Genomic DNA, 13,739 nt, shown 5'->3' on the forward strand with positions numbered 1-13,739 from the left:
AAAGTGTCACCAAACTTCTCAACAAGTAGTAGAATACAAAAAGGAAACCATTTCAAGCTCCTTGCTTAAGCCAGATTGATAAAGCACGTTGAAACATGAAATTCAGCCCAAGGTCAAATATGAGCAGAAGGTTATAAAAACTTAAGAAAAAAATGTAGAAGGATATAAAAGCTACACATGATGTAAGGTGACTCATTTTGTTTAATATAATGTCCTTCATATTAGGCACAATATTGACTATTATGACGTACATGTACGTACTATATAGAGGAAAATGAGTCTGCTCACAACGTTCTTACATATTCCGTTGCACAGCTGTGAGACTTGCAGAGCAGTTAAGTAAAAAACTGAATTGTTTGGTTGCCACAAAGAAGGTTGATCATACGCTACTTCCAGTCATGTGCTTGGAACAGACTCCAAGTGTGTGAATGCAAGGATGTAAAATGACAAAGAAGAATAGTTACAACGATTAAAATGTTGGTCAAATATGAAGCCGGGAGAGGTGCTCTATGAGGCAATTTGTTGTGAATGTCAGCACACTCTGGGAAAGGGAGAGCTCAGGAGTAATTGTCTGCACCTGAAACACAAGAGTGGATACAAAAGCTGCGCGCGGCCTCGGTGGTCATCTCCGTCGCACTGGTCGTTGAGCCCGTCGCGGGAAGTAACCCAATACCCCGGGACACAGGGCTCGTGTGACATCCGGGTTATCTCAGTTGCCTTCCGCAGGTTTCCCTTGGTGCCCCATTTCTTGACCTGCCCGGAACGGAAGATGGACAGCTGCATGAACTGCGCACTGTCTGTCTGGGCCAAGACTCAGCCAAAGCCCGTGTATTCGTAGCTGGCGTGCTAATCACTACACCACGGCGTTTAAAAATTATGTTTTGAAAGGTCAGGTACCCAAGATAGATATGACATCTGGTGAGCTGCCATCCTGGTGAGGATATGTCTTATTTGCGTAGGAAGCGAAGATGAGTTAATGTTCTTCATTTTATCTATTTATTTATAGTGATTGCTGTTTTAGTGTACACGAGGCAGTAACAAACACCCACGAAACATATAAGGTTCATGGCGTGGCAAACGCGACCTTCTTGATCCAGGCGAGGTAGGGCGGGTGGCGCAGGTTGGCGTACAGGCCAGGGTAGTCTTTGTGGCCACAGCCGTAGCCCCGTGATATAATGCCCGCCAACACATAGTGTCCACGAGCATCCTCCGTCACCAGAGGCCCGCCAGAGTCACCCTGATGGAGGAAAACACAAGGGTGAGTCATTGCTAAGTCAAAGGAGCGGCCCAGCGCAGCTCATCACTTTCTGCAAACCTACGCGCCAGAATACAATCAATCAATCAATCAGTCAATATTGGCATACGCTATGAGGGGCGTTGCCTCGCCTTGACCTCGGTCCAGTCAAAGGAGTACCTGGCAAGCGTCCCGGCCTCCAGCGAGATCTCCGGCACACAGGGTCTCTTGCCCGATGCCACGAGGCCAGGTTGATGGGTAGCGTGGCAGGTTGGAGTAGCTTCGGTCACACTGCCCCGGCGAGAACACCGTCACCTCCACCTCCTGGAGGACAGAGCTAGGCTTCCCACCTGAAAAATGGAGCCTAGAATAATGAGGCCATCTTTTGGCTATCCGTTTGCAGCTAAGATGTGGCGGAGCCAAAACACTGTTGACGAAAAGACTGCTACTGACCAAACTGTGTGTCGCCCCAGCCTGTAAGCGTCGCCCGGTGGTTCAGGAGATCTTTGTCGCTCTCCTTCCCCCAGGGCAGGCAGACAGGACTGATGTGATCCTGAAGCCGAGAGAAAATCGCTAAAAATGTCTCTCCTTCTCTACTGGGTGCTCAAGATGGTTGATATTCTGATGATTACTTCCTCCCGAACATTCTACGTCAAATGTAAATAGCAATTACAAGGAAGACTGACCTTCAGGGCGACCCTGGATGCCAGTCTGAGGAGTGCAAGGTCATGGTAGGCCTCGGGGCGGTTGTGGTCTGGGTAGAGCACCGTTTCGGCCACAGAAAAGTCTTTGTGATTCGCATCGTCATAATCATCGTTGTAGTCATGCTCACCAAGACGCACCACATCAGCATTGCTACAGAGCGTTTATGTATTCAATTTTTAATAGATGATAGATACATAGATAGGCAGGACATTCAGTATGGACCAGATAGTGAAGTGTCCATTTTTCTGTTATACTAAAGTTTAAAAATTTATATGAACAGCCACTCACTTGTTAAAGAAGCAGTGAAGAGCTGTGAGGACCCATCGGTCGTTTATCAACACCCCGCCGCAGAACCACCCGATTCCGTGGGCGTCCCTCTGCCCAATCAAGGCCTACAGGAGCAACAACAAGGCATTGAGGCACGGTACCAAATGTTTAGTCGTTTGCAACATGTTATTCATGCTTGTATAACTTTTACCCGTGTTCGTAACGCTCCGGCACATACCATCCAGGGCCAGGCATGTCGGAGGACCGGCCTACCGCCTACTGCTGGTGGCGGTATCCTCACTGGGGGCGGTGGTTGAGCCATTAAATCCCTGTTACTTATTTTTGACACGCCAGTAATGTTGGGGCGAGCGATTGTCGTTTCTTGAACCTTGGGTAAAGTAGGATCAGGAACTGCTTCTGGGCGCAGTATGAGCACATCCCCTGTTCCTGGCATACCCGGGAAGATGAAAGCATTCTCTAATGCGTTTATTCCACATTCTGAAAAAAAATAATGGAGGGTTTTACTACTGATAGCAGTTTACAATTCCATACTGTGTTGAACATGAATGCATCAGCTTCAATACCTGTGCCTGCTGAGACCTGTAGACCTGCGGGTGGTGGAACACTCACCGAATGGGACGCTGGGCGGGGCGATGTCTGTGGAAGGCTGCGGCCCACCACCTGCAACGGCGAGGAGTTGTGTTGGCAGTGTTACCAGTGTTACGCTGACTGTGGTGATGGATGACGACCGCCCCCCCTTCCCCCTCTCTCTCTCTCTCTCTCTCTCTCTCTCTCTCTCTCTCTCTCTCTCTCTCTCTCTCTCTCTCTCTCTCTCTCTCTCTCTCTCTCTCTCTCTCTCTCTCTCTCTCTCTCTCTCTCTCTCTCTCTCTCTCTCTAAGGGATTCTCTCTCTCTCTCTCTCTCTCTCTCTCTCTCTCTCTCTCTCTCTCTCTCTCTCTCTCTTCTCTCTCTCTCTCTCTCTCTCTCTCTCTCTCTCTCTCTCTCTCTCTCATGAAGAGCTGCTCTGTGGGCCAGGACCTGTTGTAGCCACATTTTTGCAATAGAATTTTGAAAAAAAGTTCTGTTGAAAGCTTACGCTGAGGCCTATCTATGGAATATATTATATCCACTCATTATGATTTTGACTTTATTATAATGACAATTTTAAAAAAATAATAAAGGGGGCTTCTTACCCCGCATGTGGGGTAAGAAACCCCCCGGGTAGGCCTTTTTCCCCACTCTGGTTTACAATAATAAAATTCACAGACACATAAGGAAAATATTTTTTTTCACATTATAAAAATATAAAATGTATTCCCTTTTTGAAAACTACACCCTATAAATCTCTCTTAATATGAAATATAGGAACACAGTCAAATTTGTATCTCCTAATAAACAGAATGTAAAACTAAAAAATTAATTAATTTTCTAAAAGGTATTCCCTTCTTTTAGACTAGTAATATTAGACTAGCTTCCCTTTCTTCTGAATTTTTGTAAGAAAAGGAACATCTACTTTCATGAAAAATATATGGAACTAAATATTCAATTAATTTGATAAAATATGTCCTTTCTGTTGAATATTGATATCTGAAACAGTTAAAAACACCAACTTCCTTATAGTCTCAAACTCAAAAGTGCTCACTTATGGATGCCTTTCAAAACTTAAACATGCAGAATGCACAACTGGAGTAGGCCTAGATCTGTATGTATGTCAAAACTGCGAGTCTGATTAGGTATTACAGTACTGCTATTTTTTTTATTTATAGCAATACTGTAATGTCTAATCAGACTCGCAGTTTTGACTTACATACAGATCTAGGCCTACTCCATTTGTGCATTTGGCAAGTGACCAATTTCTACAACCTCGACATTGGAGCCATTTTTCTGAAGGTCTGCTATTAGCAAATGGTTGCCCATACACCAAACAAGGCCATTCATCCTCATCAGACAAAGCTGGAGATGGAGTTTTTTTTCTTTTTGATGATAATGGATGAGTTGCTGATAATAAATGAGAGCTCTGAGATAATTACACAAGACAATCCCACATGTGGGGTAAAAGGCCTCCATGTGGGCAACTTACCCCAAAGGCACAGGGGGCCTCTTACCCTGGCAACTCATATATACACAAAATGTCACCATCTTTCCTACAAGTAAGTAGACAGAGTATAATCACATGCAATATGGTCTAGACATCTTAGAGCAAGTATCCATAGCCATCAGGCTAACTCTACAGTTCTTTGTCGGTATTATCAAAATCACTGAAAACTTACAAGAAATTAGTCAAAAAGAAGAAATGTCCCCTTGTGGCCAGAACAACTGTCCATTGTTTACTCCAGTAATTCCTGTGAGCACAGAGTTGGCGTTGCCTACTTGATCATGTGACTGGTTAAGAAAATAAAGAAAGAAAGACAAAACCCAGGGGGGGCCTATCACCCCAGGGGGCCATCTTACCCCACCTTACCCTACCGTTTATCCAGCAGTAAAAATCTAAATTCCCTAATATTGTGATTTCAGGAATTCTACCACGGATGTCGGCGGAGAGCCACTTTTCCGCATGGCCTTCAGCCTTAACCGCCTACAGACCCTTTGCAGGGACCTGACGTCGAGTTCTTTAACGCCTGGGACAATATCTCCGGCCAGGGTGAGCTCTTCCAAAGAGACGGACTCCATCTGTCCTCCGTCGGGGCAGCCAGATTCGGAAGGCTCCTTAACGACGCAGTACGTAACACCGGAACAAAAAAATGCCCTTGGCCGCGTCCCTCCACCCCGCCCATGTAAACAGATGGAATGCAACACAACAAACTCGAAACCGTGAACCCGCAAGTAACACCACCTCTATTACTAAACCTTAAGATAACATTAAAGTCGTAAGTTTCAATGCACGTAGCCTAAGAAACAAGTTTGATGAATTGACATGTCTTGCTTCAACAGAAAATTTTGACGTAATTGCTTTAACCGAAACATTTATCGATACCACAAATATTGATCTAAGTTCAGAATACAACATTGATGGCTACAGACTCTTCAACAAAGATCGTGTCAACCGTAGAGGTGGTGGTGTCGCCCTTTACGTCAAAAGCTATTTGCAACCTACCGACAGAATACCAAGAGACAGTAACGTTGAACATTTGTGCGTGCGAGTAAACATTGTAAAAAATAATTTAAATATATCCGTCTCCTACAAGCCTCCGGGGCGATCACTCGAAGATGTTGAAATGTACAGCGTTTTAAGGCAGTCACTTAATAACAGCGACTCACTGATATTAGGAGACTTTAATCGCCCTCATACTGACTGGTCGACACTGTCGGATACGGAAGGCAAGTCACATGAAATGAACGAATTTTTAGAAGAAATTTACCTAAACCAAATAAATGGTTACTGAACCAACTCGAGAAAATAACATACTAGACCTTGTCATAGCGACCCAAGATAACCTAGTCAGTAATGTCACGGTAGGAGAACACCTCAGTTCTTGCGATCATAAATTAGTGCGCGTCGACATTAGAGCTCAAACAACAGTGACTGAAAATAAAGTAAGGGTGCCCAATTTCAAAAGAGCAAATTTCGTAGAAATCCGACAAAAAACAAACAAATACAACTATCAGAGAAAGCCTGGCTAAACTTTATAAATCATTTACTTACTCAGCAGAACACATTTGTCCCATTTTGCGAGAAGCGAAGTAACATTAATAAAAGTCCACCTTGGTTTAATAGTGATATTACACATTATGTTAGGGAGAGAAAATGGTCTTACAGGCTAAAAGAAAGAGCAAAACACGCTCGAAATTATTAGACTTTATCATGAAGCCAGGCGACGAGTGAAAAGATTAGTATATCAGGTAAAGCGTAGATATGATTTCCACGTGGCTGCTTCGCTGAGGCCTGAGATGCCAGCGCTTAGAGCTTTTCCACGGTCGATGCCTCGCTAGTACCAGTTGATGTGTTTTGTCTTAGTATGTTTGACAGTTTGAATAATGTTTCACACTGTTCCCGTCATGACTTTACAATATTAGTAATCTTTCGTTTTCCCTCAAACACCGGAGAATTCCTCCCCTTCCTGCCCTCCTCACCGTCCCCTTCACTCCCCCATATCCTCCCTACCTTTCCTCCCTGACTACTGCAGCTGTTATTCAAGGTCGCACCACCCTTCCTTCCTTCCTTCCTTCCTTCCCACCCCCCACTTCCTTCTCTCACATGACGCTGATCTCTCCTCTTCCCCTTTCCCTGTCCTCTCCCTCCTCCTTCGGAAAGTTGCAGTGTATAAAATATGATAAGTATTAAATAAATTGGTTCCAAAAGTGGATTTGTAGCTGTTTGATTATTATTGCTTTTATTTTGGGAAAATCTATTGTAAATTAAGGCAAGTGTACTATTTTAAGCATATTTGCTTTGTTTGGATAGCCAGGATAGGCACTGAAGTTTTTATTTTTACTACCGCTACCGCAGTACCGCTTACCGCTCTGGGAAAGAAAAAAATGGGACCGCATTACCGCAACCGCACTACTCCGGAAAAAGTACCGCACTACCGGAACCGCACCACAGATTTTTCAGTACCGCGCCCACCTCCGCTAGCTTGATTTCTAGAAAGCGTTTGATAAATTTCCACATTATAAATTTCTTTATAAATTAAAGCAACTAGGTCAAGTACAGCAATGGATCGCGAATTGATTGAGCAACAGACCACAAAGATTTATCATCGACGGATTTAACTCCAAGTGGGCGCCAGTCACTAGTGGCGTCCCTCACGGCTCGGTCCTTGGCCCAGTGCTCTTCATTATTTACATCAACAACGTGGATGTTAGAATCAATAATTTAATTAGTAAATTTGCAGACAACAAAGATTGGTAACTCGGTTCTCACTGACGAAGAGAGACAAAGCCTCCAAGAGGATTTCCATAAAATTTCAGCTTGGTCTGATAGATGTGAGATGTCCTTTAATGTAGATAAGTGCCAGGTCCTTCAAGTTGGAATAAGAAATAAGAAGTTCGATTACGAAATGCGTGGCGTCAAACTCAAAAGCGTTCTTTACGTCAAGGACCTGGGTGTCATAATCGCGTGAAACCTCAAATTATCACAGCGATGCATCAATGCAGCAAATAAACCAAACAGAATGTTGAGCTTCATTAAAAGAAACTTTTTATTAAAAAAAAAAAGTAATACTTCCGCTATACAATAATTTAGTAGGATCCCACTTGGAATATGCAGTACATTTTTGGTCTCCCCACCATACAAAGGACATTGCCAAATTAGTAGGTGTTCAACGTTCGGCAACAAAAATTCTCGTGGAATGATTACTGCTTCCAGGAGAGAGACCCCTCTGTGTGTGCCCAGAGCATCACAGAGGTGATTGTCTCTGGATTGGAGGCATACATTCCACGTACTTTCTCTACTCCTCATGCTAAAAGCCTTGGTATAATCACGCTTGTTCTCGTGCTGTTAAAGATAGAGAGGCAGCTCACAAAAGGTACCAGAGTCTTCGAACTCCCACTAACCATGATCTTTACATTTCTGCCCGAAATCGTGCCAAATCTATTCTTCGACATACCAAAAGCTCTTTCATTCGTAGAAAATGTCAAAACCTTGCTTTTTCTAGTTCTTCCAGAGACTTCTGGCACCTAGCCAAAAAATATCTCCACCAACTTCACTTCTTCTTTCTCTTCTCTCCTTAACCTTGACGGCACCATTGCCGTCTCACCTATCTCTAAGACTGAACTCTTCGCTCAAACTTTCTGTAACAACTCCACTCTGGACGATTCTAGGCATATTCCTCCTACTCATCCCCCCTCTGACTCCCTTATGCCTGTTATTAAGATTCTTCAGTGATGTTTTTTTATGCCCTCTCTGGCCTCAACTCTCAGAAGACTTATGGTCCTGATGGAGTGCCTCCTATTGTCCTTAAAAACTGTGCCTCCGTGCTGACACCCTGCCTGGTCAAACTTTTTCGCCTCTGCCTGTCAACATCTACCTTTCCTTCCTGTTGGAAGTATGCCTTCATACAGCCTGTGCCTTAGAAGGGTGACTGTTCTAGTCCCTCAAACTACCGCCCTATAGCTTTACTTTCCTGTCTCTCTAAAGCTTTTGAATCAATCCTTAACCGGAAGATTCAAAAACACCTTTCCGCTTCTGACCTTCTATCTGATCACCACTATTGGTGCTGCAAGGGGCGTTCTACTGGCGATCTTTTTACTCTCTTAACTGATTCTTGGTCATCCTCTCTTAGCCGTTTCGGTGAAACTTTCTCTGTTGCTCTAGACATATCGAAAGCTTTCGATAGAGTCTGGCACAAGTCTGTGCTCTCTAAACTCCCCTCTTTTCCTTTATCTCCAGTTTCTTTTCCGGCCATTCTATCTCTGTTGTGGTAGACGGTCACTGTTCTTCCCCTAAACCTATCAACGGTGGTGTTCCACAGGGCTCTCTTCTATCACCCACTCTCTTCTTGTAATTCATCAATGATCTTCTTTCCATAACAAACTGTCCTATCCACTCATACGCTGATGACTCCACTCTGCATTATTCAACTTCTTTCAATAGAAGACCCTCTCAACAGGAATTACGTGACTCCAGACTGGAGGCTGCAGAACGCTTAACCTCAGACCTTGCTATCATTTACGATTGGGGTAAAAGGAACCTTGTGTCCTTCAGTGCCTCAAAAACCCAATTTATCCACCTATCAACTCGACACAATCTTCCAAACACCTATCTCCTATTCTTCGACAACACTCAGCTGTCATCTTTTTCAACACTAAGCATCCTCGGTCTATCCTTAACTCAAAATCATAATTGGAAACTTCACATCTCTCTCACTAAATCAGCTTCCTCGAGGTTGGGCGTTCTGTATCGTTTCCGCCAGTTCTTCTCCCCTGCGCAGTTGCTATCCATATACAGGGGCCTTGACCGCCCTCGTATGGAGTATGCATTTCACGTGTGGGGGGGCTCCACTCACACAGCTCTCTTGGCACAGTGGAGGCTAAGGCTCTTCGTCTCATCAGCTCTCCTCCTCTTACTGATAGTCTTCTACCTCTTAAATTCCGCTGCCATGTTGCCTCTCTTTCTATCTTCTATCGATATTTTCACGCTGACTGCTCTTCTGAACTTGCTAACTGCATGCCGCCCCCCCCTTCCCGAGACCTCGCCATACACGACTTGCTATTCAAGCTCTTCCATTTACTGTCCAAATCCCTTACGCACGAGTTAACCAGCATCTTCACTCTTTCATTCCTCACGCTGGTAAACTCTGGAACAATATTCCTTCATCTGTATTTCCTCCTGCTTACGACTTGAACTCTTTCAAGAAGGGGGGGTACCAGGACACCTCTCCTCCCGAATTTGACCTATCTTTCGGACACTCCTCTAACTCTTTTTAGGAGCAGTGAGTAGCGGGCTTTTTTTTCATTATTGTTTCCTTTGTTATGCCCTCGAACTGATTCCTTTGCTGTAAACACACACACACACACACACACACACACACACACACACACACACACACACACACACACACACAAATAAGAAAACAATCGCGCGCGCACACACACATACAAAAAAAAATCGCGCGCACACACACACACACACACACACACACACACACACACACACACACACACACACACACACACACACACACACACACACACACACACCGGTATTTCTTATCTACGGCAACCAAATTTTTCCATCATTACAATACTCTATGTTTAATGAAGTGAAAATTAATATAAACAAATTTGAACTAGTTTTTCTACTGTGATATTAACCAAAAAGTATAATTCTTATGAAATATTTACTTCTAGTCAATGACGTTGTTACCGCGTTTATCGACACCTTCAAATCTGTAAACGAATTCCAAATCACTATAAGAATATGAGATCCACAGCGTTCTGATTATATACTAATTCGGGAGCATAAAGGTCGCTTGCCTCACACTTACGTAAGTTTGGTTCACAGCAGACGAGAAACTTGGAGTCCTTTATGCCGCACTTGGGTGGGTCACCGAGGCCAGGCGAGTGTTGGCAGGCCTGGGAACACCTGCCTGAGCCGCCCGTGTTTGTGCGGCAAGTGTCACCCTCGACGTGGTCCAGCTGGCCGGGGAATATAATGTCCGCGGCCTCTGAGAAAGAAATGAGTCATGAGTTTTGATGAATGAAAAACATAATCGTAGAACATGGAGTGAGGGTGGTGGTGGTGATGTAATGGTGGCGGTGACATTGTAAAGGATATAGTGAGGCGGTGCTGAGGTGGTTGAGGTAGTGGTGATGTAACGGTGCTGGTGATGGCGAGGAATACGCACCCTCGCTAACCTTCCGCTGACCTGCCTGCCGGCGCCACTTCGTGAACGCCTGGCCGCTGTTATGTTGCTCTTCCTCTGTTTCAGGTTTAACTAGAGGACACTAATCATATCCTCCCTCGGAAGGCGTGTGATGATTGACTTGTTAAACGATTCGAGTTAAAAGAAGGCTGTTATTTATGTTGTAAACTAAAGTATTTGTTCTGCTTTACGAGGTCTATTTGCTGCTGATGAAAGGTTCGTGTATCAGGCGAAGGTTAAGGACGCTCATCCCACTCTGCAGGTTTACTTTTCATATTTTCTTTTCTGTTTTGCGTCACTTGGTTTTCTTGCTGCTCATCTGAGGTTCATTTATCAGGCCAAGGACACTCATCCCTTCTCTCTAAAGGCGTTTCACTTTCGCCGAGTGGCCTCAGACTATCCACATGCTGTTCTGAAGGCCACCTATCAACCCGGACTCTAGACTCTAGAGCACCTGTTCTAATTAAATCAACAATGAGCATGAGCCAAGAATGGATGCCGCCTCTATAAACACTTGCGTGCGCCATGACGGGCTCCTAAAAGAAAGCCTGCCGGCGCTATAGGTCAGGACGTAGAAAAATAAAGCTCCTTTCCGATAAGTAAGCATAATGTGCAGGATGTTTCAGTGGACGAGAGGACAGGAATCAAGGAGTCGAGAGAGGCACACACTGTTCAAACACACCTGCATCCAAAGTACATACCTGTGTGGACTGCGAGCACCTGAGCCGCAAGGTACAGCCACAACACACCAAGGCACCCCATCACGCCGCGCCGCTGCCTGACCGTCGACTGGCCTGCCACTTTCTCCAAGCCTGCTGTTTGGTCCGTGTGTGTAAAGCCAACGGGGTAGTGCCTCAAACCGGTTTTTTTGTTTTTTATCATCAACATGTGTTGCGTGGCGAACCCTGACCATGTGCTACCACCGCATGGCTTGTGCCCGTGACTCCTGCTGCCTGCCGTCCATGTGGAGAGGAGCACCAACACAACATTGATACCCGTGCTGTACGTAGTGGGCATGAGTACCTTGTTTTTTTATAGTTTCGTCAAGGGAATCGTGGTTTGTATAGTGTTGATTAGCGTATAATTCTATTCCTTATATGACTCGACAATTAACTCATTCAAATCTTAAGTTGACATAATTCTATATCGAAAAAAAATAATTCCACAATCTCAACAAATCTGCTCAACTGCTAAAACAAATATTAGATACAGGGACGACTAAACCACGTCTTACCGTTGTGTCCCAAACCTGTTTAATCCGGGACGCGGTGTCCGAAACGCGCCACTTCTCTGTCTTTAAAATGTCTTGCCGCCCTCAGACACACTGGGAAAACTTTGAGATACTGTGAGAGAGAGAGAGAGAGAGAGAGAGAGAGAGAGAGAGAGAGAGAGAGAGAGAGAGAGAGAGAGAGAGAGAGAGAGAGAGAGAGAGAGAGAGAGAGAGAGAGAGAGAGAGAGAGAGAGAGAGAGAGAGAGAGAGAGAGAGAGAGAGAGAGAGAGAGAGGGGCAGGGCCAGGGACAGGGAACAGGGAACGGGGACCGGGAACAGGGGCAGGGACAGGGAACAGGGGCAGGTACAGGGACAGGGAACAGGGGCAGGGACAGGGACAGGGACAGGGAACAGGGGCAGGGACAGGGACAGGGACAGGGAACAGGGACGGGGACGGGAACAGGGACAGGGACGTGGACGGGAACAGGGGCAGGGACAGGGACAGGGAACAGGGAACGGGGACAGGGAACAGGGGCAGGGACAGGGAACAGGGGCAGGTACAGGGACAGGGAACAGGGGCAGGGACAGGGACAGGGAACAGGGGAAGGGACAGGGACGTGGACGGGAACAGGGGCAGGGACAGGGACAGGGACAGGGACAGGGAACAGGGACAGGGACAGGGACAGGGAACAGGGACAGGGACAGGGACAGGGAACAGGGACAGGGACAGGGAACAGGGGCAGGGACGGGAACAGGGGCAGGGACGGGAACAGGGGTAGGGACAGGGACGGAAATAGGAACAGGGACGGGAACAGGGATAGGGACGGGAACAGGGATAGGGACGGGAACAGGGACAGGGACAGGGACGGGAACAGGGATGGAAACAGGGACAGGGACGGGAACAGAGACGGGAACAGGGACAAGGACAGGGACAGGAACAGGGACAGGGACAGGGGCGAGAACAAGGACAGGAACGGTAATAGGGACAGGGACAGGGAAGGGAATAGAGACAGGGACAGAGAGAAAATGCGAATTGATGAAAATAAAGCAAAAGCCCAGACTTGTTAAAAGGTTATAGATGGCATATATTAGTATTTTCATGTTCACTCCTACGCTCCAACCCACCACGGAGCAACAGTACAGCGGGGTGGGTGAGTGCACTACGCTCCTCACCCGGATAGGCCTGCTCCTGCCTGGAGTGACTTCGACTCAAACCAGCGATTGCTTCATAAAGCTAAAACGAATCTTGTTACCATCTTAGTCTGTGGACGCCTACTCCGGCTGTATGGGCACGTGGCACACATCCCGGACGCCGATCCTGCTCAAGGGTTGTTTGTTTACGAGGCAGCCCTGAGTCGAGTAGACCAAGGGGACTCCCACGTAACTCATGGATGGGGCAAGTTGACCGATCCTGTTATGAGTGGCTTTTGATGGGAAGGGTAACTACGTGGGGGCTTGCTCGTAAGGACCGTCGCAGGTGCAGGCGTCGAGTGAGGGAAGCAACATCCTCCCTGTGGTATGCTCCCCGTTAGTTTGTTAGATAATGTGCTCCCGGGTATTTCCCAGGTCCATTATATATATATATATATATATATATATATATATATATATATATATATATATATATATATATATATATATATATATATATATATATATATATATATATATATATATATATATATATATATATATATATATATATATATATATATATATATATATATATATATATATATATATATATATATATATATATATATATATATATATATATATATATATATATATATATATATATATATATATATATATATATATATATATATATATATATATATATATATATATATATATATATATATATATATATATATATATATATATATATATATATATATATATATATATATATATATATATATATCTATATATATATATATATATTATATACTATTATACGTATTTTCAAATTTCCGCCTCTACTGATGGACGTTCGGCATCTTGGGAGTATGGTCCCC

The 13,739-nt window shown here is 44.8% G+C and overlaps 2 protein-coding genes across 2 annotated transcripts; both read right to left on the reverse strand.

Moving 5' to 3' along the window:
• Positions 1–979: 979 nt before the first annotated feature.
• LOC127001190 (clotting factor G beta subunit-like) lies at positions 980–11,411 on the reverse strand. The gene is made up of 9 exons (XM_050865405.1): positions 11,210–11,411; positions 10,131–10,310; positions 2,837–2,887; positions 2,445–2,704; positions 2,228–2,331; positions 1,921–2,089; positions 1,688–1,787; positions 1,415–1,584; positions 980–1,237 (listed from the first exon to the last, which is right to left on the reverse strand). Exons 1-9 carry the CDS (start codon positions 11,394–11,396, stop codon positions 1,064–1,066), a joined length of 1,395 nt encoding a protein of 464 aa, XP_050721362.1. The 5' UTR covers positions 11,397–11,411; the 3' UTR covers positions 980–1,063.
• A 13-nt stretch (positions 11,412–11,424) lies between these two features.
• LOC127001066 (cyclin-dependent kinase inhibitor 1C-like) lies at positions 11,425–12,819 on the reverse strand. The gene is made up of 3 exons (XM_050865236.1): positions 12,520–12,819; positions 12,100–12,224; positions 11,425–11,461 (listed from the first exon to the last, which is right to left on the reverse strand). Exons 1-3 carry the CDS (start codon positions 12,817–12,819, stop codon positions 11,425–11,427), a joined length of 462 nt encoding a protein of 153 aa, XP_050721193.1.
• Between the last annotated feature and the right edge of the window lie 920 nt (positions 12,820–13,739).

The sequence above is a fragment of the Eriocheir sinensis genome, chromosome 20 (assembly GCF_024679095.1).
Source record: "Eriocheir sinensis breed Jianghai 21 chromosome 20, ASM2467909v1, whole genome shotgun sequence".
Classification (NCBI taxonomy): Eukaryota; Metazoa; Arthropoda; class Malacostraca; order Decapoda; family Varunidae; genus Eriocheir; species Eriocheir sinensis.

Bases quoted from the DNA above. Each gene is read 5' to 3' on its own strand.
- LOC127001190 (XM_050865405.1), bottom strand. From the start codon at position 11,396: ATGTTGATGATAAAAAACAAAAAAACCGGTTTGAGGCACTACCCCGTT. The intron at 10,311-11,209 runs GTATGTACTTTG...TTTCTTTCTCAG, and splicing joins GGTGCTCGCAGTCCACACAG to AGGCCGCGGACATTATATTC. The intron at 2,888-10,130 runs GTAAGTGTGAGG...TCGCCGTTGCAG, and splicing joins CTGCTGTGAACCAAACTTAC to GTGGTGGGCCGCAGCCTTCC.
- LOC127001066 (XM_050865236.1), bottom strand. From the start codon at position 12,819: ATGAAAATACTAATATATGCCATCTATAACCTTTTAACAAGTCTGGGC. The intron at 12,225-12,519 runs GTTCCTATTTCC...CGTTCCCTGTTC, and splicing joins CTATCCCTGTTCCCGTCCCT to CCTGTCCCTGTCCCTGCCCC. The intron at 11,462-12,099 runs GTTCCCTGTCCC...CATGGACGGCAG, and splicing joins CTGTCCCTGTCCCTGCCCCT to GCAGCAGGAGTCACGGGCAC.